Here is a 25,392-nt window from a genome sequence, read left to right as displayed (position 1 = left end):
GACTAAATCATCTAATAAAAAATGTATGTCTGAAAAAGAAATTATCTAAAATGATAAAATTTTGGAAGAATGGATTTTATTTTTTTTTTTTTTTGGTGGAGAATGGATATAATTATTTTTGTTTTTTTAATAATAATATAATGCCATATCAGTCTTACTATTGCTGACGAGGTTTTTGTTGGTTCGGTAGACAGTCTGGTGATTCGTGAAACTAGCGATTCATCATTAAATATTAAAAATATATTTCAAAGATTTTGTGGGATCCTTGAGCCGTCGCAATTATATATATACACCATACTTTCACCTCTTCCTCATACCGTTAGTTAGGAGAGTCTGATAACCTTCTCCTTCTCTCTCTCTCTCTCTCATCATTCTCCGGCGACGGCGACCAGTACAGGATGAAGACAATCATGGCGAGGAACCCAGGCGATTCCTTCTCCTTCTCCAGAAGATACTTCCACTCGAAGATCAAGAAGCTCGAGGAGGAGGAAGACGACGACCGCGAGGAGATTCTAGAGTGGAAGCTCCCGGAGGAGCTCGATCTCGCAGCGCCGCCGCCGCGGCGTAAGACGGCGGTTTCAAAGCTCCGGTCGGCTCTCACGTTCGGCATCAAGAGCCCCCTCGGCGCCAGAGTGGTCGGAACCCTGTTCGGGTTCCGCCGCGGGCGCGTGCATTTCGCCTTCCAGGAAGACCCGCGCCTGGGCCCGGCCTTCCTGGTGGAGCTCGCCATGCCCACCGGCGTTCTGGTCCGGGAAATGGCTTCCGGGCCGGTCCGAATCGCTTTGGAGTGCGAGGGGAACACAAACACATGGGAGAAGAATAAGAAGAAGAAGAAGGCGAAGCTTCTAGAAGAGCCCGCTTGGCGGACGTACTGTAACGGGCGGAAATGCGGGTTCGCGGCGAGGAGAGAATGCGGGCCGGACGATTGGCGGGTGTTGAACTCCATCGGCCCGATCACAATGGGCGCCGGAGTTTTGCCCGGAAAGGAGGACGACGGGATCGGGCCGGACGGCGAGCTAATGTACATGAGGGCAAAGTATGAACGAGTTGTGGGGTCCAGAGACTCTGAAGCTTTCTACATGATGAGCCCTGATGGCCATGGCGGTCCTGAGCTTAGCATCTATTTACTAAGAGCTTAATCAATTCTTAGATCATTATAATTATATATCAATCTCTGTTTTAATCACTATTTTGTTATGCTTTAAGTTCATAAACAAATTTCTAAAACAAAAAATTCTATAAAACATAAGAGTAAGAATTAATGTTGATTATTATATATAACTTATAAGCAGAAATATATGATTATAGTTGTTTCAAGTATCTTATCTTTAGATGGCATGTAGTGATCTCTCCTCTGTGTAGTGATCTCTCCTATGTGGGAGATTGAGCCTCAATGAAGGCGTTATTGACTCTTTGTACTTCATTAAATTGAGAAAGTATGTTTGAACAGATACTACAATGTAATAAAGTCAGTAGCATTCAAAAAAATATTATTATAATTGTATTTTGATCCTTTTTTTATTATTCAAATGGAGAGAGAAAATTTCAATTAAGTACTTATGTTCACTACACGAGATGAGACACACTCATAAAGTCATCCTTTTGGAGCCCAAAGATCTCAATCTTTTTGGTTGAGGCATCATTCTTAAGCCCGAAGGGTATAAATGCGCAAATTATGCCGTGGAATCGTGTTCATCGAGAATGGTGAACACAAGTCAAAACGACGTCGTTTTTAGGCAAAAAAAAAAAAAAAAAAATCGCGGATGTGGAGTTAACGGCGCGTTACTGATCAAATTATGAATTTTCTGTTATGAGATTATGAATTTTCTGAAAATTCATAATCTCATAACAGAAAATTCATAATTGCATAACAGAAAATTCATAATCTCACAACTGAAAATTCATAATCTCATAACAGAAAATTCATAATCTTATAACAGAAAATTCATAATCTCATGGTTCCAAAGTGAATGTGTAGGCATGGTTCCAAAGTGAATGTGCAGGCATGGATTCATAATTTATGAATGTCCGTGATTTCGGACGGGAATATGTAGGCATGGTTCCAAAGTGAATGTGCATGCATGAATTCATAATTTATGAATGTCCGAAACTCCGAAATTATGAATGTAATGAAAATTCATAATCTCATAACAGAAAATTCATAATCGCATAACAGAAAATTCATAATCTCATAACAGAAAATTCATAAAATTCATAATCTCATGGTTCCAAAGTGAATGTGTAGGCATGGTTCCAAAGTGAATGTGTAGGCAGTCACGTAATTAATTAAAAGAAAAAAAAAAAAAAAAAGATAACGGTGCACTAACACCGTTGGAACCGTGTTCACCATGAATGGTGAACACGGTTCCATGGCATAACGTCTGGTATAAATGGGTGTATTTCTTTGTTAACCGTGAAGGTAGTTAGGTAAAATTATTATTTTATGCATATGGTTATTAGAATATCGGATGTGTAGTAAAAAAAAATAATAATAATAAAACTTCACTATAATTTTCTATTTACATTTTCACTATTTGGTGTTGTGGGGGTAGGGAATTGAAAGACTACTTATAGAGCATTTTATAATACTAAATGGTAAAAAGATTATAGTTATTATAAGAAAAAATGAGATATAGTTGTATTTCTTTGTTAACCGTTAAAATAAAATTATTATTTTAACATTTTTTTATTTACAATAATTGACATCTTTAACTATTCAGTGTTGTAGATGTTTCATAAATTTATATATATTTCAAGAATTGGTTTTGATAATCCATGCACTTCAGCTTTCTTGGTAGTTTTTCGCGGCAGATTTTACTATGGACCATGATCCATGTAGCGGCAGCGTAGATTATGAAGTATGTATAATTTTAATTACACTTTAGTTTCATTTGACAATATTATTATATTTTTTAGTTTTATTTTCCCTCCACACTAGTTTCATTATAACAATATTAAAGTATCATTTTAATTCAATTATAGTTTTATTTAATAGTATACATTATTGCTTGAACTCTATTTTAATTTTTTGTTTCATTTTTCACACGTACTAGTTTAATTATAGTTGTTGGTTTTTAGACTTTTGGAAAGCCTATGGGGGTCCAAAACAACCGGAGAAGATGGTGGATCACTGGAGAATATATGAAAATAATAAATAGAAACAAGAATTGACACAGAAGTTTTAATGTTAAAATCGAAAGAGAAAATCACGGGTCTTTTTGGGCAGTACGAAGCCCGAAATTCACTATATTGGTTGTCATTTTTGTACATGGTGTTTTGGTGTTTTTTCTCCTCTAAAGATGTAGCTATTCTTATAGCTAGCTACAGAAAGCTAGTGGGTACGGGGTATTCAAGGGTACTAAATAGGGTGTTTATTAGGATTTTAATGGATATTTTAAGAGGTCATAAATTGGTGGTTGGTTAGTGGGTTTTAATGAATGATAATGAGTTTTTATGGCTAGTTAATGGGGTAATAAATGGGTATTTATTTGGAGGTTATGGAGGGGTGTTGGGTAATTTAGTTTAGGGAGCAGAAAATTTATCGGTTTGTTGCTAGGTGGTCCGACCCAGTTTACATGCTGGACATCTATCATCAGTCCGTCAATTTCCAGTGTCTTGCGAAGCATGGCATAGGAATGTACATTAACTTATAGTCGAATCCCAAACTAGAATTTGTCGACTCCTTTTTTCGGGGAGGCACAGTTTGCTGAGCACCTACTCCCTTTTCAGGATTCCAGCCAACCCATTCGACTCTAACCTTATGATTTCTGCTTTTTCCCACTCTTTCTTCAAGGAGGCACGCTTGACCGAGTGCCGACTCCTTTTACAGGCCTCCGGCAAACCCATCCGAATACAACATTATGCATTCTTTTTCCCATGCCTTTTTCAAGGAGGCACGGTTGACCGAGTGCTGACTCCTTTTACAGGACTCCGGCCAACCATCCGACTACAACTTTATTCCTTCTTTTTCCCACTCATTTTTTAAGGAGGCACAGTTGACTGAGTGCCGACTCCTTTTACAGGACTCGGGCCAACCCATCCGACTCCAACCTTATTCCTTCTTTTTCTCACTCATTTTTCAAGGAGGCACAGTTGACCGAGTGCCGACTCCTTTTACAGGACTCGGGCCAACCCATCCGACTCCAACCTTATTCCTTCTTTTTCTCACTCATTTTTCAAGGAGGCACAGTTGACCGAGTGTCGACTCCTTTTACAGGACTCCGGCCAACCCATCTGACTCCAACCTTATATCTTCTTTTTCTCACTCCTTTTTCATGGAGGCACAGTTGACCGAGTGCCAACTCCATTTACAGGACTCCAACCAACCCATCCGACACCAACCTTATGCCTACTTTTTCCCACTCCTTTTTCAGGGAGGCACGGTTGACTTAGTGGTGACTCATTTTGCAGGACTCCGGCCAACCCATCCGACTCCAACCTTATGTCTTCTTTTTCCCACTCCATTAATGGATTTTTATGGGTAGTTAATGGGGTAATAAAAGGGTATTTATTTGGGGTTATGGGGGGGTGTTGGGTAATTTAGCTTAGGGAGCCGAAAATTGACCGGTTGGTCACATCCCGGTTTGTTGCTAGGTGGTCCGACCGGGTTCCCATGATGGGTATCCATCAATAGTAATATTGAAGTAGTATTTTAATTTCACTTCAAGTTATTTGACAATATATGTTATTGTATGGCTTTGGATTTTAGTTTCATTTTTCATGCACACTAGTTTCATTATACCAATACTAAAGTATCATTTTAATTATACTACAGTTTCATTTGACAATAATGTGCTAGGTTTTTTAATTAGTTTCATTTTCCTTGCACACTAGTTTCATTATAGTAACACTAATGTATCATTTTTTTTTTACTAAAGTATCATTTTAATTTTACTATATTTTCATTCAGCGATCATGGTCCACACAACAATGTGTGGACCATGATCCACGGTATAAAAACTGATTTTTCACATATTATATCATAGACCAAGGTTCAACTTGTTTGATGGACCCTGATTTAAAATAATATTATTTTATATTAAGTGTCAACTAGTGCATTATCTTAATAACACAATCCTACATTATATTCGTAATATTTGTTTCATATATTTATAAATCTAAATCTTAATGTACATAAATATTAAATAGCGCCTACATCATATCTATTTTGATCAATATGGCTAGTTTACACAATTTTGTATTTGATTGTTCATGTGTCAAAAGCAAATTGTACATCATATCTATTTTGATCAATATGGTTAGTTTTCACAATTTTGTATTTGATTGTTCATGTGTCAAAAGCAAAATGTGGTGAGTCTATGTATATAATATTTTGTTCTCTTTGGGTGGAATTAAAAATAAAAAAGAAAAGAAAATGACTTCTTCTAAATGATATAATAATAATAAGAGTAAATACCAGTGGACATCCTCCGACTTTGGTGGCACTGCCACTTTTAGTCCTCACCTTTTAAATCAACCACTTCCAGTCCTCCTACTTTTTGTTTCTAACCATCTATGATCCTTCCGTTACACTTGGTCATCTAATGTCGTTTTCTCAGGAAACTACATGAGATGAACTTGGCCCTGCTGGGGAAACAAGCTTGGCGTCTGGTTACCAGGCCACAGTCGCTGGTAGAGCGTGTCTATAAGGCGCGTTATTTCCCGAGATGTGCTTTCTTTGATGCAAAAGAGGGGTCAAACCCGTCTTACATTTGGAGGGGATTGCTTGCGGTCAAGGATGTGCTGTCGAGGGGGTGCCGCCGTAGTATTGGTAATGGGCTTGACACAACAATAGGGAACCATGCGTGGCCCCCGTGTGAGGACAATCCGTTCGTAACAACAACTCTGACCGAAGAGGTAGCTTTGCCCCTGGTTGCATCGCTCCTTAATATTCAAGGTACGGGGTGGGATGTTCATAAGGTTACTAATATTTTTAATACTCGGGATGTGTCTATGATCATGAATATACCTGTAAGTCTGCGCAAACCATCACTCTTGGTATTGGTTCTAGGATCAGAAAGGAGCTTATACCGTTAAGTCTTGCTATAAACGTCTGAACGGTGTGGTTTCTGATCAGCGGCCCTGAACACGTATTTGGAACTTAGATGTGCCACCTAAAGTACGACAGTTCGGTTGGCAGCTAGCAAATGCCTTTTTGCCAACCTGCGATGCTCTTAATTCTAAGCGGGTATTTTGCTCATTAATATGTCACATGTGTAGGCTTGAGGACGAGAGTGCAAGGCATATGTTTGCTACATGTACAGAGGCGCTAGGATGTTGGACTAAGCTTGGGATTCCGGTGATCAACATTGAACATGGTAATTCTGCCTCACAGTGGTTTTTTGATAATGTTAAGATGTTAAGTGGGGACTTGCTAGCAAAATATGTGATGGCATGTTGGGGTATTTGGACAAGTAGGAATAAAAGTGTTTGGAATGGGGTCGTTTTTTATGCTAATATTGTGTTGCGTAGGACCATGAATTTTTGGGAGAGTTGGAGACAAGCCCGAAAATAGAACATGTACTGAAGATGAAGACAATGACAATTCTACCCAAAAGAGAATTAAGAAGAATTAGAGAAATTTAAACCAAAAGTAGTATTTATTTAGACTATCGTTTTTAGACTAAGTATTTAGACTAGCGTTATTACAAAGTTGCAAATTTTTATTTTAGTGACAATATAATCAATCCATCATATATTATATTACATTTATATACTTTAAATTACCGATTTAAATAAACAAATTCAATGTTTATTTACCTATGTATGAACATCTCCGATATAATATTGCATTGATATACTTTGAAATACTTTTTAAAAATAATCATTGGGCATTATTTCATTTGCGCAAAGCGCGCAAAAGAACGGCCTGAACAGCCGGACGAAACTGTAGACCATAATAGAACAACTTGCCTGCCTCCGCCAGTAGGGAAGATGAAGCTGAATTCAGATGCTACTATAAATTTGCCAGCAAGCGCAATGGGTTATGGTTGGGTGCTTCGTGGGGATGATGGATCTTTTCTGGCCGCGGAGAACATGCGGGTGTCTGGAACGTATAGCATCAAGGAAGCCGAGGCAATGTGTTTGCGAGAGGCTTTAAGCTGGTTAAAGAACACGGGCATGGGAGATGTTGTAGTAGAGATAGACTCTCAGCTTGTTTATAATGCTCTTTTTTCTAGTTCTTTTAATTCGGCTTATGGCTTTCTAGTGGATGATATTAAAGAATTAGCATCGGCAATTGGCGATGTTGAATTTCGATGTGTTCGGCGATCTGCGAACTGTACCGCCCATGTTGTTGGCTAGGGAGGTTGCGGGGAATGATTTGATATTCCTCCTGATTTTCTTGTTAGATGTGTTGCTAATGATTTAATGCAATAAGTTGTTTTCCTTTAAAAAAAAAAACAAAAAAAAAAAAACAAAAAAAAAAAAAAAACTAATGGTGTATCAAGAAATTCCTTATCTTTATTTATTTATTTTGTTTTGGTCAAAACAAACCTTTGAAAAATCAAGTCAATGATCTTGTATAAACAAAGAATTGCATTAAAATTTGTCTTCATATGATTGATCCTCGGAACATGTGAACCAAATTTGCTTTAGGAAAATGATACGGAGTATATAACTAACTCTTGCTACGTGTATAAATTTTATTAGATAAAAAAGTTGAATGAATAAAAATAGTGACACATTTTATTATTTAAACCAATCAAATAATAATATCTCAATAAAAAATAGATCAAAAAAAAAAAAATACAAAGTAAGAATAGATGTAGTATTACTTATTCTATTAACGTTACTAGATAAAGAATTTAGATAACAGAGATTTTATCTTAGGGTGAATAATTAAAGAAATAAATTTAAATTATGTAATAGGGGATAAAGAATATGATATATGAAGAATTAAACCTAAATTTATTGGGCGTTTGGTAGGAGAGAATTACAATTTCATTCCCATCTAATTTCTACATAATTTCGATGGCAAGCAAATTTCTTCGTTTGGTTGGAGGAAATTTCAATTCTGCGGAATTAAAATTCCTTCATTTCCATGGAATTAGAATCCCATGCCACACAAAATTACACATCTCTTTTTTTACTTAAAATTCCTCCTCTTTCGATTATAATGTCTTCTTCTTCTACTCGACTACTTTCAACACAGAACGTCAATCAATAGGTAACCTCAATCAAATATGTGTTTTCAAAACTCTCTTATCTATTTTATCGATTTCGTTGTGCAATTTTAAAGTTTATTTACAGCGTGTTACATAAATTTTCAGAAGTAAAATTTGAATTTGGTCATTTATAATAATAATAATAATAAGTATGGGCATTTTAGACTTTATACTACTTATTCCCTTTCAATTTCAATGTATACCAAACATTGGAACTGAAATTTCCAGTAATTTTATTCCTGTAAACCAAACACTGGAATTTAAATTCTCACTTTATTTCCAGTAATTCATCTCCCATGAAATTATAATTTATTTCCCACGTAATTCTCTCCCTCCAGCCAAACGCCCGTTAATGATTTTTTTTTTTTTTTTTTAATAAACAAAGGAATTCTTTAACTTCTTGGTGTTAGGAAGAAAGAGGAAATGAATGGAAAAAAAAATTGCCACATAAGACTCCACGTCATCATGTAACTGGCTAGGAGGGAAGTCTACTGGCTAGCAGGTGAAATTGTAAACATTTTGCTTGTTAGATGACTTTATTGGATTCTTTTTAGTATAATAGTCCAATTTCACTTTCAGGTTTTATTTAGTGGTAATTTAACCCTACTTAAATTTATTTTTTTTTTTAAGTAAAAAAGTGACCACCAGTTCACGCCCAGTGAACTTTTTTATTTTTCTTAGAGCTACAAGAAAATCCAATATCTTCCAAATCACACCAAATAACAACATATGGGCAAATTATTCTGTGTACATGAGTCCATCTTGCAAGATGAACTGGGATTCAGAAATACACAATTTATATATTAAATGTTCACAATTTTATATACTAAATGTTCATAATTTACATACTGAATGTCCACAATTTAAATTGGCTACAATGTCTTTATTCAAAAAAAGTTATTCATTATCAATAAATTAAAAATTAATTAAGAGAAATAATTTCATTAGTTATATTGTCTTTATTTTTCTCTAATGTAAAAATTCTTTACATTCAAATTCATCAATTGATTATATTCATTACATTGGCTATTATTTTTTTTACACTATTTTTTAATTAAATATCACCATTATAATACAAAATAATGTTATATATTTATTTACCAAGTATTTTATAAATATCATGAAAAAATAAAAATATATAATTAAGCTAATCATATTAACTACTTGGGGATTTGTTGACAAAGAGAGTATTCAAATCACACAACAAATTCAAGTGCGAAACTACCTCACAATGTCCTTGTTTGGCAATGAGCAGTTAGCGGATTGTGTTAGCAGTTAGCAAATAGCGAATGATATTAGCGGATTGACCAAACGAATTATATCAGCGGTTGGTAAAAATATATTTGAAAATTTAATTAGCTATTTAGAGTAACATGTAAAATGACCTAAAGGGTATAATAATAATAATAATAATAATAATAATAATAACAATAACAATAACAATAACAATAACAATAACAATAACAATAACAATAACAATAATAATAATAATAATAATAATAATAATAATAATAATAATAATAATAATAATAATAATAATAATAAGCCAAGCACCTTGTACACAGATAGCACTCGGGTTGGATTTCCATATAGGAGGTTGTGAGTTTGAACCTCGGTGGAGGCAAAAAAGAAATCTTGAACGTGCTGACACAGGTTTTCCGAGTCGTCAATCCAAGCGCCCTCCTCATCCTTCAAACTCACGATTCTGTTTCTTGTTTTCTTTACCACCTTCCTCATCCTTCAAACTCATGATTCTGTTTCTTGTTTTCTTTACCATAGTTGCCGTGTGGTAGAACCTGGTGTTTCTGTCCCCCGACACTATCCACTCCTCCCTAGAGCGTTGGTACCACATGAGTTCTTCCTGGTACAACACTTCCTCCAACTCTCCGCACAACTGCTTTTCTAATTTCCATAGGCCTCGGTGGAAGGACTGCGTCATCCGTTTCTGAATTCCTCCTATCCGTGCCAACATGATTTTCTTTCTCACTTCAATACTGTCGAAAATCTCCCGATTCCACACACTGAGATCCTCCTGAACTTTCTTAATGTTCTCTTGAAGCCCGTGGCCCAAAGACCACGCCTGCCTGATCACAGCACTAAAACTTTCATTAGTTAGCCAGGCGGCCTGGAACTTAAAATTGTAACTTACCTGGCCCCTGCCTGGGGTACACGATTGGAGTAGCAGTGGCGCGTGGTCGGACCCCACATGTGGTAGATGTCGCACGTTGGCATCGCCAAACCTGTGGCGCCAGTCTACACTACATAAGGCCCTGTCCAAGCGGGCCCCTTTTGCGGTCAGATTATCAAGGCCTCTCATCCAGGTAAGCCGGGGTCCATTGAAGCCCAAGTTCACCATGCCTTCATCATGGATCCAATTGACGAAGTCCTCGTTCCTCTGGTTTGCCAGAGCGGTGTAATTTGAAATCTCCTCCTTGCAGGTGACGGCATTGAAATCCCCCACCGCCACCCATTCACAAGGGATATTTCGTTTCCGCGCTCTGAGATCGTTCCAGAGCCTTTTCCTCAAGTGGTGGGCCGGGCTTCCGTAGACGACTGCTAAACCCCATGGAGCCTCCCCAATCTCTTGTACCTGCATTAAAATGAATTGGGGGTGAGTAAATTGAATGCTAACCTCGATCGGTTTGTTCCAAAACACCCAAATCCCCCCACTGAAACCAACTGCCTCGACTCTGATCCAATCCGAAAAACCCAGCCTAGCACAAATCCCGTCGGCCTGCGTGCCAGAAACCTTCGGTTTCACTAGCCCAAGCAGATTAGGTCTATGAGTTCGGATCAAGATTTTTAGGACGCGTTGCCCAAGCAGATTAGGCCTATGAGTTCGGATCAAGTTTTTTAGGACGCGTTGGAAGCTCCTCCCTCCAGCGCCCTGACAATTCCATATCAAACTAATCATAAAAACCAAAAACAAAAAAGAGAAAAAATGGTACTCCCAAAACAAGCAAGCAAACAAACAAAAAACACAAAGCAAACTCATGGGGCACTCAGCGCCCCTTCTGCCAAGCCGGTTTCCAGCTCTATAACAACGTCGCCTTCCTCATCAAACCGCCGTGGTGGATCACTGTGATGCTCCTTAGTGGTATACCAGACTTGGGAAGGAAGATCTTTGGCCAAACCACCCGAGAGCACCCTTGTTGTTTTGACACCCAGTCCACCCTGCCTGCCTCTAACGACGATATTTTCATTCTCCTCCGCCGCCCTTCTCGGCGCTTGTCCATTCTCCCGCCCAGGTCTTCCGGTAGCCACCACCGCCACATTGACACTCATTTGTTGTCTCACCCTAGGCGATGGCGCCCCCGCATTGGATGTTTCCCCTGGTTCCCCCTGGTTTCGTTTTCAATTTGTTGTTCACTAACAATGATGTTCGGGCGACACGCTCTTGCTCCACCTACCATCCCCGGCATGTCTTTACGTCTACTGTTATCCATCACACCTCTAGCTGCCTGTTCTGTTTCCACCACCCGATCACCGTCCGCCTCAGGTTCATCTCCCACTAAAGGCGCAAATTTGTAGGCTTGGACCAGACCCCCGTCGCGGGTTCCGTTTTCCTCCCCTTGTCCACGGCCGTTTTTATGCGATCGAGCAGGTTGTCTCGCTGCAAACCTTCCCTTTCACGTTGGCGCAAGCATCCACGATCCAAACGGGATCTTGGGATCCAGACGCTCAGACACCACTGGTACAGGCCCGTTGACCTTCTTTGTCCCCCCCATTGGCATCCGTGTCACCCTCCTGGGCATTAGCCGCTCTTCTCAGATCCGGGCAAGCCTCCTTCGTGTGTCCGTATAAACCGCATGCAAAGCACACCAGATGCATTCATTCGTAGGTGACGTGCTTCACCTTCCCCTTATAGGTAAACTTCGAGATCAGGGGCTCCCTCATATCTAGCTCGACACAGATTCTGGCAAACATGCCACGCGACACCAAGCTAGTTGCTTGATCCACCCGAACTATCCGTCTGATGCGATTCCCCAGCTTCCTGAGAAAAATATTATCAAAATACTCAGCAGGTAAATCAGGAACCCGTAGCCAAACCAAAACTTTCTCCTTAGTGTCATTATACGGATCAAAATCCGGCTCCCAAGGCTTCACGATTAGGTAATGATCTAGGATCATCCAAGGCCCTTTGTACATAGCGAATTCCAGGTCATCGATCGATCCAAATCGCACAAGAAAATAATCATTTGCTATGGCGATCAGGTCCATGCTGCCCTTCGATCTCCACATGGAAGACAGTCGACGTCGGAGATACGCGTACCCCACCCGGCGGCCCATCATCTTGATGATCAGCGCCTTCCGCCCAGGGGCGCGGATCGCCTCGACCTCCTTCTTAGACAATCTTATCGTGGGGCAGAGTGGATCATCATCTTCATCCACGTCAGTGTCAGCTTCGTCACTTTCCGCATTAAGCCAATCATGATTCGGTTGTTGGTCAACAGAGCGCCGGCCTTCCACGCTCTCCGCATACGTCTTTCGTGGTGCCTCCGGCGATACGGTCGTCGCTGGATTCAACGTCGGCGACACTGATCCAACGCCATGGTGAGCCTCCGCCGAGGGCCCATCGGCTGTCTCTATCATCATGTCAGCAGGTGTTTCATGCACGATCACCACGTCGTCACCCTCCTACGTCTCAACGTTCACACCGTCCGCCCGCGATCGAGACAAACCGTCGTCCCGTTTAGGCCTCTTCGTGCTCCGTGTCAAGAGATCTTGATCCTCAGAGGATCTTAGAGAAGAGAGGTTTTTCGTGCTCTCCATCCACAGTGATAGATCACCAACAGATGTCTATAATTATTGTAGAGTATTGATATTGAGTGTATATATATATATATATATATATATATATATATATATATATATATATACATCTTAATTATAATAAAGCAGTATGGTCTTGTGAAAATTAAATGTTGATATTAATGGTTAAATATTGGTATTAATTACATGTTGGTATTATAGTTAAGATTTAGCAAACACATTTTATATGAGTGAAAAACATATGATATATAACAGGAAACAAGTGAAGAAAATATTTAATGCAATACAACAAAATCTGATACATTATCCATATAATTACATGAAAATAGTGAATTTTGCAACAAAAATAATAATATAGCATTAAAAACGATGTCAAACCATATATCAAAGGGAAAACTACTCTTGAAAACTATTTATAAAATATCAAAGGGAAAAGAACACAAAAGTGAAGGACAAACCAGATAAGGAAAGTAAATGTTAACACTTGAAAATTATTTTTAATTCTAAAAAAAATAATTGAAATCTTAACTATAATATAGCCCTATGGTTTGGTGAGCAATTATTGTTACAATTATTTTGTTTTAAATGGTGATGATGATTAATAGTCATTTATATTTATAAATAATTGTTTGGTCTTTAAAGGTCAATTGTTTGTTGCTACATCTAGAGTTAGAAATCTCAAAGGTTTAAAAATTTTGATCCGTGGTGACTCTAAAATTGTAATTCAATTACTATTGTAGTTTACTAACTTCTTAAAAATTTGTAATATTAAATATTATGTACTAAATTTTTAATATAGTTTAAGATTTGTAGTAATCACCCACTTTGAATATTATTTTAATTGTAAATATATTTATGTTCATAATTTTATCATAGGAATTCACACATAATACTTATTAAATAACAAAAATTTTATATATGAATAAATCTCATATAGGGTATATTTTTATAACATATTTTTCGTGCATCGCACGGGACAAATATATATATATATATATACACACACACACACACACACACACACACACACACACACACACACACACACACACACACACACACACACACACACACCACACACACACACACACACACACACACACACACACACACACACACACACACACACACACACACACACACACACACACACACACACACACACTAGGGGTGGGCGTTTCGGATTTCGGTTCGGTTTTTTTCAGTTTCGGTTTTTCGGTTTTAAAAAAGTTAAACCATTCGGTTTAACATTAGGGTTCGGTTCGGTTTCGGTTCGGATTTAATTCGGTTCGGTGTTCGGTTCGGTTTAAGATCTCCAAATTTCAACATTTCCTAATTTTTCGAACATACTACCAAATAATACATATTCACATAATCCAAATTCAAACTCTAAACATTATATAACAAAATAGCAATCCAAAGTTCAAACACAATACTAAGTACTAATTACCAAACATCAGTTAACATTTTTGCACAACCGACTCTTCAGTTGATTCAGTTGGAATATTTTTATTGATAAGATGAATAATCATCTATCTGTATAGTTGATATTAAAAGAACAAGTGTCAATTACTATATAGTTAATTTTTGGACACAATATGTCATTGCTAGTGCACTCGAAATATATTCCAGTACTAGAAAATAATTATAGTGCACTGGAAATCAAAATTAGAATGACTGTAAAGCACATTAAATTTATAGAAAAATATGAAACTAAGGAAAATATTGAATATTGTAAATATAACTCAAGTTAGATATAATTGTGAGGTAAATAACAATTGCGACAAACAACAAAAGTGCAATGTAAAAAACAAGCTATAAAGAAATCAAATAAAAAATTTAAGGTTCGGTACCAGTAAAAATGAGAACTGAACGGCGGAGTAGGCATCAAGGAACTTGGATTTACTTCTTTTTTATTATTATTATTATTATTATTATTATTATTATTATTATTATTTATTAAAAAAAATTATATAACATTCGGTTCGGTTCAATTTTTGTCAAACCGTTCAGTTTCGGTTTGATTCGGTACTAAACCGTTCGGGTTACAAAATCCCGAACAATTCGATTTCTATTACTAGTTCGGTTCGGATCTGATCGGTTCGAATAAACCGAACCAAAGTGCCCACCCCTAATATACACACGCGCGCACAAAAGCCCAAACATCTAAAAAAAACTGGTAATACTTGGGCCTGAACAGAAGCCCAACAAAGAAGAGTGGAAATACTAGAACTAGACCGAAGCTAAACTTCGGCCAAGAAACTACGGAAGCCCTCATATCAGAGCCAGGTTTCGATGCTGGGACCTGTGGGTTATGGGCCCACCAGGCTTCCGCTGCGCCACTCTGATTTGTTGTTTATTGTGAGGTTTCGAATTTAAAAAAGCGGAAGTAATTGGGCCTGGACCGTATCCAAATTTGGCCCAAAAATTTCGGAAGCCCTCACCGCTGGGCCACTCTAATTTGTTGTTTATTCTAAGGTTGAAATATTTTTTGTCTGTTCTAAATCAAAAGTCTTGTACTCATTTTTGTGTTTAATGCAATTAACAATTGAAGTTATTTATAATTAAAATTTTTATAGTATTATGTTTACTATTAGTATATATAAAATTTAGAGTTAATTTTAATGGAGGTCCTTAGTCTTTGGTGGTAATATCAAATTTAGTCTCAAACTATTGTTTTTGTCATTTAACCCCAGACTCCCAGAGTATCATATTTTGGACACTTTTGGTCATTTTGATGATTTTTTTCTGGTGAAATTCTATTTTAAGCAAGGGTATTTTCGTCTCTTCAATTTCTTTTTCAATGAGTTAATTTCAACGGAGGTCGGTCCATTATCTTTAGTGGCATTTCCAAATTTAGTACTCCGTATTAGACAATTATTTTTGTCATTTAACACCCTAGACTATCATATTTTGAATAATTTTGATCCTTCCAACAACTTTTCCCAGTAAAATCATATTTTAGGAAAGGGTATTCTCCGATGACAAAGAAGATGAATTTTTTTTTAATAGTTATACAGCTATAGTAGATGATTCACCTGGACTAAAACAATAGCAGACATATTGAAGCCAACCGAATGGCGACATCCTGAACTTTCCGACTGCGTTGCAAAATGATTCACCCTACACCAAGAGGTCCTCACGTACTGGTATCGTCATTGACGAATAATGATTTTGGCCCGGGTTGAAGAAGATGAAGATAAGAGCTAGGTGAAGAAGATGATGCAATTCACGGCTGAAGACACGCAAATTGAAAAAAAAAAATGGCGTTGAACACCGGGAAAAAAATTGAAGAGACGAAAGTTTTCTTGCCTAAAAGAGGGTTTTACCTAAAAAAGGTTATTGTAAGGACCAAAAATGTCCAAAATATAATAGACGTGATTGTTAAATAGCAAAAATAGTTGTTTGGGACTAAATTTGAAATTGTCACTAAATACAAGGAACCTCCGTTGAAATGAACTCATTGGAAAAAAATAAAATAAAAATTGAAGAGACGTAAATACCCTTGCCTAAAAAATCATCAGAAGGACCAAAAGTGTCCAATATATAATAGTTTAAGGTGTTAAGGGACAAAAATGATAGTCTATGACTAAATTTGAAATTGACACCAAAGATAATGGACCTCCGATGAAATTAACTCTAAAATTTATATATTTAGAAACTATAGTAATAGTATTATTAAAAATTAAAAAAATAAAAATATAAAAAATAATATTAAAGAAAATAAGCAAAGAATAATGAATTAATTTGATCAATGAATAATAAATATACCTTTCAAAAAATGAATATCTACAAATCTAAAAAAAAATGTTGGTGTAATTGTTTCTTAAAATGAATAGTTCATAATTAACATGGTTTGTGTGGTGGGTCAACATCTTGCCCCTTAAGCATGAGGTAGGGGGTTCGATCTCCACTTATGTGAATGGAGTAAGTCCCCTACCACTTTGTGTGTTGACTGTTGGGATGAATTGAATGATTAATTTTTTGACTTTCAGTTGGAGGGATACCTTTAGGCAAGAAAAAAAAATGAATGGTTCATATTATTTTGGTTTTAGTATTTTTTTTAATGATTTTCCTAATTTACCCTCTATTATATTATTTTCTTTCTTTAAATAACCTTACATTACATTAGTATAAACTTTAGTAACGTAATATTCCGTTAAATATTTATTATTCTTAACTTACTCATTAATTTCTATAAGAAATGTCTTAGGTTCGAACTTCATCCCAATTAGAATTGTCATAATTGTTAAACATATACTATGAATATGTTAAAATGTATTAAAAATACAATATAAAATTTAACAATTTTTCAAAGAATTGACAATGTTGACATTCCACTGGCTCTAATTGAACAAGTTTACACATCATTCTTAGAATTTTGTCAATGCATGAAAACTTTTAAAGAAATTTGTAAGTTAATTTTTAGTATATCATTATAACGATATATATTGTAACCATTTATTTCAATTATTTATTATCATCATCTACTAACAGTAATTGTAGCAATTGTCATTGACAAACTCTCAAAACAATTTTATTCAACAGCGAATTGTAATAACAAAAAAATAAATAAATAAATAAAGAAATCAAGGACTCCGTTGTTATGGATGAAAAGTATGTATGCTACTTTATTGATCGTATTAAATTATAAATAAATTAGTAACTACAAAAAAATAATAATACATATGCATTTAATTAATTTAGAACTAGATGTCTACAATGTCTTTTTCAAAAAAATAAAAATAAAAAGAAATATAATTTCATTAGTTATATTATCTTTATTTTCTACAATTCAAAGATTCTTTACCTTCAAATTTATTAATTAATATATTCACTACATTGTCCATTGTATTTTTTTTTTTTTTTTACATTATCTTGTAATTAAATATCAAAGTTATAATACAAAATACGTTATATATTTATTTTACCAAGTATTTTATACAAATATAATAAATATTAATATTTTGTTTAAAACTTTCACATGATAATCTACGATACACATCTCAAAACACATGAAACATGTAGGGAAACATTACCACTACCAAATATCAACAAGCGCTTGTAAAATAAAGAGTTCATAGTACAACTAAGATTCCAATCATATACATAGCAATACAAATCTAAAACTATCTATACCATAATCTCATTGCATGATAGATGATGCACTCCACCACTAACCCAATTCCACATGATGCACTGCCAATTAAAAAAAAAAAGAAGGACATACACTGAATGAAGACAATGACAACGCTACCCAAAAAATAATTAAGAAGACTTATAGAAATTTAAACCCAAAAAAATTTATTTATTTAGACTATCGCTTTTAGACTAAGTATTTAGACATGTACTGAAAATGAAGACAATAACAATGTTACCCAAAAGAGAATTAAGAAGACTTAGAGAAATTTAAACAAAAAATAGTACTCCATATTTATTTAGACTATCACTTTTAGACTAAGTATTTAGATTAATGTTATTACAAAGTTGCAAACATTTATTTTAGTGATAATTATAATTATTCTCTCTTATCCCAAAATAATTAATCTCTCATATATATATTATCTTGCATTTATATACTTTGAATTACCTATTTAAATAAACAAATTCAACATTCAATTACCTATGAATGAATATCTTCTATTATAATATTACATTGATATACTTTGATCTACTTATTTAAAAATAATTATTGGATATTATTTCATTTGCGCGTAAAAAAAACTGGAATATATGGATACATATGATACTAATTCATTATTCGTACACGTTGACTATTATCGCTTATGTAGATGCATGTTTATAATGGAACAAACTAACATTTTCCTATATTCTCATTATCTTATTCAATTCAATTCCCCCCTGCCCTATTTTCTTTGGTCCAAACCCCCATTTTTCGCTATAAGTGAACTCATAACATTTGACTTTGTACCTACATAGTTTCTTTGTCGGAACGAACAAACCTTTTATATTTTATAATTTCATTTTTTCTTTCTAATAATTCAGATTTTTAGACTTTTGAACTCTACCTTGACATTGAAAATAAGTTTTAAATGAGACTTATGATCGAAATTATATTGCAAGAAAATCAAGAAAACATCAATATTCATGCCTAAAGTAGCTTGAATTTTGAAATTTGAAATGGTAAAAAAAGTGGGCGATTGATATGAATGACAAATTCTTGGTCAAGCAATTATATTCAAAGTCTATCCTAATGAAAGGGATGCAGATCTGTTGGTTGAATGGATTGTATTATCAAACTTGTTTGCTGCCCGTATGTGTATTCTCTACTCAACAGTGACATCCATACATTAAAGTCAAATATTACCTTACACTGACGCCATCATATACATGAAAATGAAGCACCCTCATTTAAATCCGGCCTCGCCATGTTTAATTAAATCATAATAACACATTCTGCCCGCATGGGTAGCTCAACTGGTCATAGAAGTGAAACTTTAGAATAATGACTAGGGATCAAGTTTCACCAGCGGCAGCGTCGGAATAATAATTGCACATTCTATTCAATCTCTGTCGGAATAATTCCTCATAAATCGGATAGGTCAAATAGTATCAACATATAACTTTAAGTTAATGTGTTATGTTCGACCTCTAACACTTTAGATGTATATATCCTAACCTTAGATGTACAAAACCCTGGGTTGGTCCACTTGTAGGGAAACTTTTTCTTCTTTTTTTTTTTTTTTTTTCAAACTTTTTAGTTTTGAATTAATTAATAAACCACAAATCAATAAACCAAACAAGAAGAGAAACCCTATTGGGGATTCCCACTTTGAACCAGTGCCCACATATTACCCGAATAAATGCTACTTGCCGATGCCAGCATGCTATTCATATTATGAAAGTTATCTGGGTTGTCCACCAACTCAAGTCAAGATGACTAATATGTTATTCTCGCTGAAAGTCGAACTTGTAACCTAGCCTTATGTCTACTAAGTCAGCAGCCTGACTAGCTTTGTTGGTTGCCCCGATATCTCTGAATTTTGATAATTGGTTCTGTTTGGAAAAATAGTTGGCCTATAGGTTAATTTTGACTTATTTGACCACTATTAGTGGTTTGACTTAGTGAAGTGTTTGGTTAATTAGCTTTTTGTACTCCAAAATGCTAAAATTATAAAGCTACTCAAAAAAATTTTTCAATTAGCTTTTTAAGAAAAAAAATTATATCAAACAATTATCAGCTAACAGCTAATTTACCAAACACATTTCTGCAATCCACTAATGTTATCAACTAGTTATACCATCTAATTAACCCAATCAGCTAACAGCTAATAACCATTTAGCAAATAGGGCCACTCCTTCAAAACATAAGTAATAATATCAATACTAATTTTAAATCCATAGAAACAAGAAAAAGAATCCTTATACGCAATGTTGAATCCATCAAACAATTGAATTCTGTTGGAGGGACAGAAGGATTGTTTATAGTAAGTTTTATGAATATATAAATATGTACATCATATCGCAGCTATTACATTGAAAAACCAAAATCATCAAACCAATCTAAATCAAAACTACCAACTTATTATATAAGTATATATATATAATTCTGCAAAACCCTTTGAAGAATGTCTAGTAAATAGCTTTAAAAGAAGGAAAAAATAATATTAATAATATAATTGTCTCTGTGTATATATATATAAATGGAAACCCCCTTAATTTCTCTTCTGCAGCTTCATGGTTGTGAGCTTTGAAGGAAGGAATAACAAGGAACATGGCTTAATCAGTCTTCAATGGAGTTGTGCCTGTTGGATGGAGCAGAAGGCGGAACCGGAGTCCCTTTCGGCAGAACGTTCAACCATAAACTTTCCGGCAACGACCCGACGCCGTGGGGCTTTAGTACTCCCATTGTTCTTCCCGGCCTGACGGCGAAGCTGGAACCGGCGAGACAGAAAATCAGAAGAAGAACCCCAAAAATTCGCCACGCAGTTCTTAGGGTTTTAGAGAAAGAAGACGAAGAAGAAGAAGAAGAAGAAGGTGCCATGTTGCAGATCGAAGATAGTGGTTGTAAAAGCTTTTGTTGGAGAGATGATCAATGAGGTGATAATGGGTGTGGGGTTTGGAGAGGGATTTATATAAAAAATGGAATGGTGGGGTGGGGGGAGGGGGGGTGGGGGTGACGGTGGAATCGGAGTGATTCACACGCCAATAGCTGACTGAATCTCAGGACGGAAATTTAATTTAATGTCAACGCGAACAATTCAATATAATACACATTAGGATTTTGATTTTTTTTTTTTTTAAGGTTGATTCATAATAACAATGTGAAGCAAGCGGAGTTGGCATCCGATAGTCTTCCCCTACCGTCATTTCCACCGCAGACAACGTCCGCCTTCATTGTCTTCACCATCGCTATCGTCGTAATTCCTTTATTTTCACGCGGTTATTTCCCTTTGCTTTGTTTAACTGTTTTAGTTTGTTTGTAATTTCTGTGTTTTTCCTCTTATTATTTTGACGAGTTTCTTCCTCTCGTTTACTTGGCGAGTTCTTTTTCATAAAGCGTGAAACGATAAAACTGGTCATGGCGTATATGAATCTCATCCTAGGTAACAAACATCACAATTAAAAAGAGACTCCTCTGAACTATGATATGCAGTTCAGCCAGATGGAGATATTGTCAATGGATAGAAAAATGAAAATTGATACTCAAGTGATGTGTAAGACTATTAGAGTCCGTCTTAGGAACGTTTGACCAAATCACTAAAGAAGTTTAAGTTCATCCAAAGAATTCAACTTCAAATTTGTGAAACAGTCTGCGAATCAAGTTTTCTGTAGCATTGATGGGAAGTTGTTTCTATGTCTAACTATAAGGAATGTTTGACCATTCCATGGATCCTTATTGTAACCTATGATTAATGAATCAATTTCTTTATTTAAAAAAAAAAAAAAAAAAAAAAAAAGAAAAAGAGTTTCATTATCACGTCAAAAAGATTTTGTTAATAAATTTTGATATTGTAACTTGGTTCTTATGTATTATATTTAGTTGTATATGGTTCAACATAATGCTGATAGTAGAGGTAAAACTAAAAGAAAACCTTATTTCCCGTCTCCTTTCTCACTTTCAGATTTTACCATGTAACGTTTAATTTATTTTGAGATAATAATAATTTTTTTTATACGTGTGAAAATAGAAAATCTGAATTAATTACATTCAAAATAGCATTAATGAGGAGATACGGATTTGGGGTGCCGCCGTGCCGGCGAACATAATAATGTTTCTCTTTCATATGAATATATATATTTTTTCATAAGTCATATTTTGAACCGTCAAGTGCAGAAATTTTCCTTGACAACCAGACATTGCGTGACACGAGAAACCTAAACAAATTTCCTTGAAATTTTTGGTATTTATGGCTATATGTTCTCACCTCTCACCTTCATATTCTGCCACGCATAGCACATGGAAATTGTCAAAAGAAAAAATTGTTGATAAGAATGTTATAATTCCTGCGATATATGTACTAAGATTATATTCAAATTAAATAGCAATAAATATATATTAAAAATACAAATAAACGAATATTTGGTGAACTCTATCTTTACATAGCCGACATCTGTCCAGTGTCCATTTCTATACGTTATATATGTGCAGTTTTTCTTCTTTTTTATTTTTTTCATTTTCAACCAACCAACTTTGTTGTTGAGAATTTATAAGTATATTATGAGAAAATTATAGTTTTAATCATTGTGTTATAAAATAAGTGTAATCTTCATTCCTAAATAATATAGAGTTGTAATAGTATTTCTAATTAGAGCATCTACAGCAGTTGTGTTTTTACAGTTTTTTAGAACAACACGGCTTAAATGGAGGAGAAAAAAGAATGGGAGAAAAGAGTTGGAGTCTTCCTGCAAGAAGGTTGTTTTGTGGTACCCGCCAGGAGAGAAAAAAGGGAAAAGAGAGGTGCATCCCGCTTGCGTGGCCTGCACAGACCACACCCAGTTGGGCGCGTGCAGTGCACGCAGTCGCTGGCACGTCCGGTGCTTTGTTTTTTTTTTTTTTTTTTTTTTTTCCGCGTCAGACTTGCTCATCTTTTTTTTTTTTTTCTTTTCTTTTCATCATCTCTCTCTTAGTTGGCACCTCAAAATTTTTTTTAAAAAAAAAAAAAAAAAACTATTGCTATTGAAGATGCTCTTAGTTATTAAGGTGACATTATGTACTTGTTGTGACATATGTCGTTAATGGACAAATTCACATGTGTTTCAAGTATGAGTTGTAATTGAAGGTATATTAGTCATTTTCAAATATCAAAAATATATCTGATACTGCTAACTCTACGTAAGCAATATAAATAACACAAGACCAATTAAAGCAGATAAAGTTTTATTGATTAAGGTAAAGTTCCTAAGTACAATCTACTTGGTTGCTCTGAGTACCGACTGAGTGCGGTCGGGATTCTCTAATAACAACCTATCGATCGTCCAAAAGTCCCCTACACTGTAGCTACTGTGGGCATTTATAGCCGCTGTGCCGGAGACAAGATCCCAGCTGCTCGGCATGTCTTCCACGTAGCTACCACGTGCCATCCTCCTGGGTGCCCTGCCTGTCGATGTAAAGAGCCGCCACGTGTCTTTAATCAGCTCTCTCGCCGAAGGACTACCGCTCGGGGTTGACACCCTCGCTCGGGCGACTCCCGGTCGGTTCCCGACCGGGTTCTTCTCACGGAGCCCGACCTGTTACCTGCAAAGACAAGGAGAAAGAGACAAAGACTCCTCGGTCGTGGTGAAGCTATGTCGGTCGGGATATTCCCTACCAAGAGCCCCCCAGCCCGGGCCTTTTTTGATCAGTCGGGAAAAAAACGGGACGGGATGAAGAAGCCCAACCGTCAGGCATTAGTCCGACCGGCCAGCTGTCATTCCCCCTACGCCACGTGTCGGCCTCTGCCGGCCTCGGCGATCCCATCCGTCGCCTCGGATTCAGCGCGGGTCGTGTCAGGCAAGTTGGCCCATTTCCCGCCTAAATGCCCTCCTATAAATAGGCCCTTGAGGCCCTCATTTGAACTTTCCTCACTCTTTCGCATCAGTCGGTACCCTCAGAGAGTCCCGAGCAGAGCAGCTTAACAAGGCAGTCGAACAAGCAAACTTCAACTTTCAAGCTTCAAACTTCAATCTTCCTCCAACCGGTAAGCTCTTAACCCTCCTCTTTACTTTAGGCTCTCATTTATAGGTAGAACTGCTAGGTCAACTAACTGTCCCGGACGCCTCAAGTCCTTACTAACTCCGACCGACCTTTAGGTAGATCGATATGACGGACTCAGACAGTCAAAACGCCTCGATTGCTGATTACGACGAGGAGGTCGAGCACATCAGCGACGAGGAAGTGGACATTATGTCCTACACCCCGGACGCCAGCCCCCGAGCGACGCCAGCCCCCGAGCAAGCCGCCGCGCGAGACAACGCATCAAGCTCCTCTGGATCGTCAAGCTCAAGCTCGAGCGGATCGGGGAGCTCCAGCGAAGAAGAGGAGGAGAGGACCATGCCAGGCGGGCGGGGTTCTCCGACCGAGGGCGTTAGGGAAACGCCCACCCGGGTGGTTGGGGACCACCCGGAAGCTGCTCCTCGGGGGGTGATCGAGAAAATACCCCCGAGCAGACCGAAGAAGACCCGGCCGGGCCGGCCACACCAGCCGTCGAGCTCGAATTCTTGAACAGCGAGAGTGTCGAGCAAGAGATGAGCCTGCTGACCAAAGGCGAAGCGGCTCGGATTGCTGAAATACTCCGGGGTCGGGCAGAGTTCGACACGAGCCGGCAGCTGGGAAACGTGATCGACAGGCATCGGGGCAAGTGGATCGGGATGCACTACGACTCCCTGATGGCTCCGATCGCCATTCCCTTCACCCCCCTCCTGAACGCCTTCCTGGCCTATTACCGGGTCGTCCCGGCCCAGATCTGCCCGAACGCACATCGGATCCTGGCCTGCTTCCCACAGATATGTGCTCGGCACGAGGCCGAGTGCACGATGGAGTTGTTCAACTTCATCTACCAGATCAAGGTTCTCCCGGGCCGCTATGGGGGTGGGTTCCTGATGCTGCAATCCCGGGCAGATATGTGCTCGATCAGAGGCTTGCCCGGGAACAACAAGGGGTGGAAAAACAGGATTTTCTCCATCAAGTACGAGCCCTGGGTCTTCCCGGTTGACCGCACTTGGAGCACCCACTTTCGAAAACAAGTGGTGCCGGACGCGACCCAGGCGCTCAAGGAAACGGTCTCCCGGATCTCGAGCGAGCTGCATGAGTACACCATCTTCCGGACGGCCGAGAGCCTGGAAGCCGCCAAGCTCCCGCCCCCCACGTACGAGCTACGGGAGAAGTACCTGCCCGTTCCGATGGGCGTGACGGTCGCCAAGCCGTCCAAACGAAAGAAGAAAGGTTTGCCACGAGCTACTTCCCTCGACCTTGCTGATTATCTCGATCTGACTAACTTCTTGTTTTGCAGCT

At 37.3% G+C, this 25,392-nt stretch overlaps 2 protein-coding genes across 2 annotated transcripts; one reads left to right on the top strand and one right to left on the bottom strand.

Moving 5' to 3' along the window:
• Window positions 1-319: 319 nt before the first annotated feature.
• LOC109172361 (protein MIZU-KUSSEI 1-like) lies at window positions 320-1,449 on the top strand. Its single transcript, XM_019321559.1, has one exon. The coding sequence runs from the start codon at window positions 399-401 to the stop codon at window positions 1,137-1,139; it is 741 nt and encodes a 246-aa protein (XP_019177104.1). The 5' UTR covers window positions 320-398; the 3' UTR covers window positions 1,140-1,449.
• An 8,400-nt stretch (window positions 1,450-9,849) lies between these two features.
• On the bottom strand, window positions 9,850-12,761 carry LOC109172167. The gene is made up of 5 exons (XM_019321319.1): window positions 12,021-12,761; window positions 11,576-11,791; window positions 11,184-11,507; window positions 10,798-11,052; window positions 9,850-10,755 (listed from the first exon to the last, which is right to left on the bottom strand). The coding sequence occupies exons 1-5, from the start codon at window positions 12,759-12,761 to the stop codon at window positions 9,850-9,852; spliced, it is 2,442 nt and encodes an 813-aa protein (XP_019176864.1).
• Window positions 12,762-25,392: the final 12,631 nt, after the last annotated feature.

This window comes from Ipomoea nil, unplaced genomic scaffold, assembly GCF_001879475.1.
Source record: "Ipomoea nil cultivar Tokyo-kokei standard unplaced genomic scaffold, Asagao_1.1 scaffold0143, whole genome shotgun sequence".
Classification (NCBI taxonomy): Eukaryota; Viridiplantae; Streptophyta; class Magnoliopsida; order Solanales; family Convolvulaceae; genus Ipomoea; species Ipomoea nil.
The sequence above is the reverse complement of the archived record's forward strand: the minus strand, read 5'-3'. Positions and strand labels throughout refer to the sequence as shown.